The sequence below is a fragment of the Cryptococcus neoformans genome, chromosome 4 (genome assembly GCF_000149385.1).
Source record: "Cryptococcus neoformans var. neoformans B-3501A chromosome 4, whole genome shotgun sequence".
Taxonomy (NCBI): Eukaryota; Fungi; Basidiomycota; class Tremellomycetes; order Tremellales; family Cryptococcaceae; genus Cryptococcus; species Cryptococcus deneoformans.
The window spans coordinates 1,447,242-1,449,741 of NC_009180.1; the positions used below are offsets into that span (position 1 = coordinate 1,447,242).

Genomic DNA, 2,500 nt, shown 5'->3' on the forward strand with positions numbered 1-2,500 from the left:
ACCATTCTTATAGTTCGGTAAAAGAAGCCCATCAGGTGACTTGATAATGGTTAACAAAGAGAAATTCTTGTTAATGGTCGGATTACACACCTCGTCACGTCTCCACTTTCATTCATCAGCATTTGACCATCTTGTTGTCTGACAGCAATAAGGAATTGGTAAATAGACATGGACGCGTCAATAGCGACCTTCCTGCCAAATAGCTGAACGCAACACAATTAGTTACACGGAATTACTGCAAGACCTTTCTTTAGGTACACACCGTCTTCATCTCATGGTCCTTCATACATTTGGGAGCGTTTTCGCTCAGCAGACCGGTAAGACCTGGTCACCGATGGGTTAGCTATAGTTCGTATATGACTATTACAATCCCGACTCACCTTTGATACCCATACTGCTCTGTGCTTACGCTGTGTGACGCGTCTATGGAGAACTGACAACTTTGTCGTCTTCGCAATCAACGAACATGAACCCGGCGATCGACGCGTCGAGGTTAACATGAATGATTACGTATTCAACCACAGAAAATTTGTAGGCGCGCTGAAAAAACCAAACGGCCGAACGCAGGCGAAAGCCAAACTTACTGCAGATAGGCGCGGAAATAGCCGTTTCTCCGTCCGAGGCAGAAGACCCTGTGTCTTCTCTGCCGTCTCGTCTCGCTCCTTTGCCCATTTTCCCTTCTCCAGCCGCAACGCCTTAAAAACACCTGTATCCCACCACAATGGCCTCCATCCTCCGTCTCAGTGTGAGTATGCCTCATCAATGCCCCATTGTCCGGGAGGAAATGAGTTCGGCGCAGAGGGGTAGTGCTGGTGAGCAAGGGGAGACCATGCTGACTTTGTTTCTCTCTAGGCCCAGAAGGCTCCCGTGGCTTTTGCCCGATCTTTCTCCGTCTCTGCCGTCAAGATGGGTAAGTTTATCAATTCAGGACGTTCTTGGAAGGGTTTGGGTGATGGTGGAAGGTGAAAGTGATGGGTATTGGGTAGTGAGCTGATAGTGCTTGTTAGACTTGGTCCAAGACCTCTACGTCAACCAGTTGAAGTCCTACAAGCCCGCTGCCAAGGTACATTATCTTCGTCAATTAGTTCGAGGCTTTCAACGTCCTCTATGGCCTATAAGAGACGGCCTCTGGCGCGCACAGCATGGATGCTAACGTTTGATTATTGATAGGCCGCTGACGCCCACGTCGGCTCTGTCCGCAGTTTTGCTGCCCCCAAGGCTCCTTCCGCTCCCTCTCTTCCCACCGACCTCGCCTCCGAGCTCTCCAAGTTCGACGCTGAGGAGCCCACTATTGGCGGTTCTGCCCCCAAGACTTCTGCTTCTTCCGAGGGCGGTGAGAGCGTTGAGGAGTACCTTACTTTCCTCGAGAAGGACCTCCCCAAGGCCGACGCTCACCATTAGAATGGGACCGTAATGGATGGAAGGAAGACAAAACGTAGTTAGGGGAATGCAAACAAACACAGCTATTGAATATGGGCAAGACCGTGATGTGCAGAAGGATATGGCATATGTGGGCGTACGTGGCATCTAATAAGAAGTATTACTCGGCCTCGCCCTTGGCTTGCATTCTCTCTCGCCTTTCTTTGCCCTTCGTTCGAGCGTCTTCGACAGCCTTTGCTATTGCAGCGTTTAGTGGGATTCATTGAAACTGGTGCAAATTGTGTACTCACCGGCCATACCACTTTCGCCCAACGACTTGAACAACTGAAAAACGACAGGAAGCAAGTTGTGTCTTCTCAAAGAATTTTCCATGGCGCCCTTTTGGGACTTGTTGCGTTCGTGTTCAAGCTGATCTTGAATAACAAACTTTTGCTCAGCGGGGGTTGAGGGATCATTGAGGAGTCGCTCAAGGCGGGGAATGGCGTCAGATCGGACACAGAGAAGGTTGAACATGAGCTGATTGTCGTCAATGATTGCCATACCATAAAGCTGCCATGAATGAGACTTACAGATCCAGGGGGATAAGTTGCAATCCTCTGTTCAATCGTTTCCCTAGCGGTATCGAGCCAGTCACCGTCAACAGGAGCGTGCATGATGGGAAACCTTCTCAAGCCGTCCAGCTCGTACAAGATATCATTGATGGGCAAGTACGCGACGAAATGATAGGCATCCTCCTTTTCTCTTTCTGGGAAGGCTGAAGGGTCCATAGCAAACGGAGACGATTTGGAGAATGAGTTGTGGACCTCGCGGATGTGGTCGGACGAAGAAAGGACGTGGCCGAGACTGCAAGAAAATGTGAGTGTTTGCATGAGTGCCAGTGCATTAAAGAACGTACTCGAGAGATTGCATGCCCGCACCAAACTCTCGGAGGTTTTCAAGTTCGCTCTACGTCGTGTCAGTGCTGATCAGAAGAGCCAAAAAGTTACTAACCCCAAGTTTAATGGATTCACGTTCGTGAACCGATTGCTGAGGCTTGATGTTCATGACCTTTTGAAACAAGTACGCATCAGCAGAGTTACTTTTTTATATAAATGTACTCACAGCATTAAGAGCCGCAAGA

General features: G+C 49.2%; 3 protein-coding genes across 3 annotated transcripts in view; 1 reads left to right on the top strand and 2 right to left on the bottom strand.

Moving 5' to 3' along the window:
- CNBD5110 (hypothetical protein) overlaps positions 1 to 393 on the bottom strand; it is a gene marked incomplete at both ends in the record, with an annotated part of 1,741 nt that extends 1,348 nt beyond the window's left edge. The window contains 4 exons of the mRNA XM_770689.1: positions 1 to 39; positions 91 to 203; positions 263 to 324; positions 381 to 393. The exon at positions 1 to 39 is cut by the window's left edge and continues 64 nt beyond it. Coding sequence (XP_775782.1) covers positions 1 to 39; positions 91 to 203; positions 263 to 324; positions 381 to 393 — 227 coding nt within the window. The remainder of the gene's footprint in view (positions 40 to 90; positions 204 to 262; positions 325 to 380) is intronic.
- A 328-nt stretch (positions 394 to 721) lies between these two features.
- CNBD5120 (hypothetical protein) lies at positions 722 to 1,401 on the top strand (the record flags this gene model as incomplete). Its single annotated transcript, XM_770690.1, has 4 exons — positions 722 to 745; positions 853 to 910; positions 1,008 to 1,063; positions 1,171 to 1,401. 4 exons carry the CDS (start codon positions 722 to 724, stop codon positions 1,399 to 1,401), a joined length of 369 nt encoding a protein of 122 aa, XP_775783.1.
- Positions 1,402 to 1,540: 139 nt separating this feature from the next.
- Positions 1,541 to 2,500, bottom strand: part of CNBD5130 (hypothetical protein) — a gene marked incomplete at both ends in the record, with an annotated part of 1,342 nt that continues 382 nt past the window's right edge. Inside the window, 6 exons of the mRNA XM_770691.1 lie at positions 1,541 to 1,617; positions 1,671 to 1,896; positions 1,950 to 2,223; positions 2,276 to 2,325; positions 2,371 to 2,427; positions 2,482 to 2,500. The exon at positions 2,482 to 2,500 is cut by the window's right edge and continues 23 nt beyond it. Of these exons, the coding sequence (XP_775784.1) occupies positions 1,541 to 1,617; positions 1,671 to 1,896; positions 1,950 to 2,223; positions 2,276 to 2,325; positions 2,371 to 2,427; positions 2,482 to 2,500 (703 nt within the window). The remainder of the gene's footprint in view (positions 1,618 to 1,670; positions 1,897 to 1,949; positions 2,224 to 2,275; positions 2,326 to 2,370; positions 2,428 to 2,481) is intronic.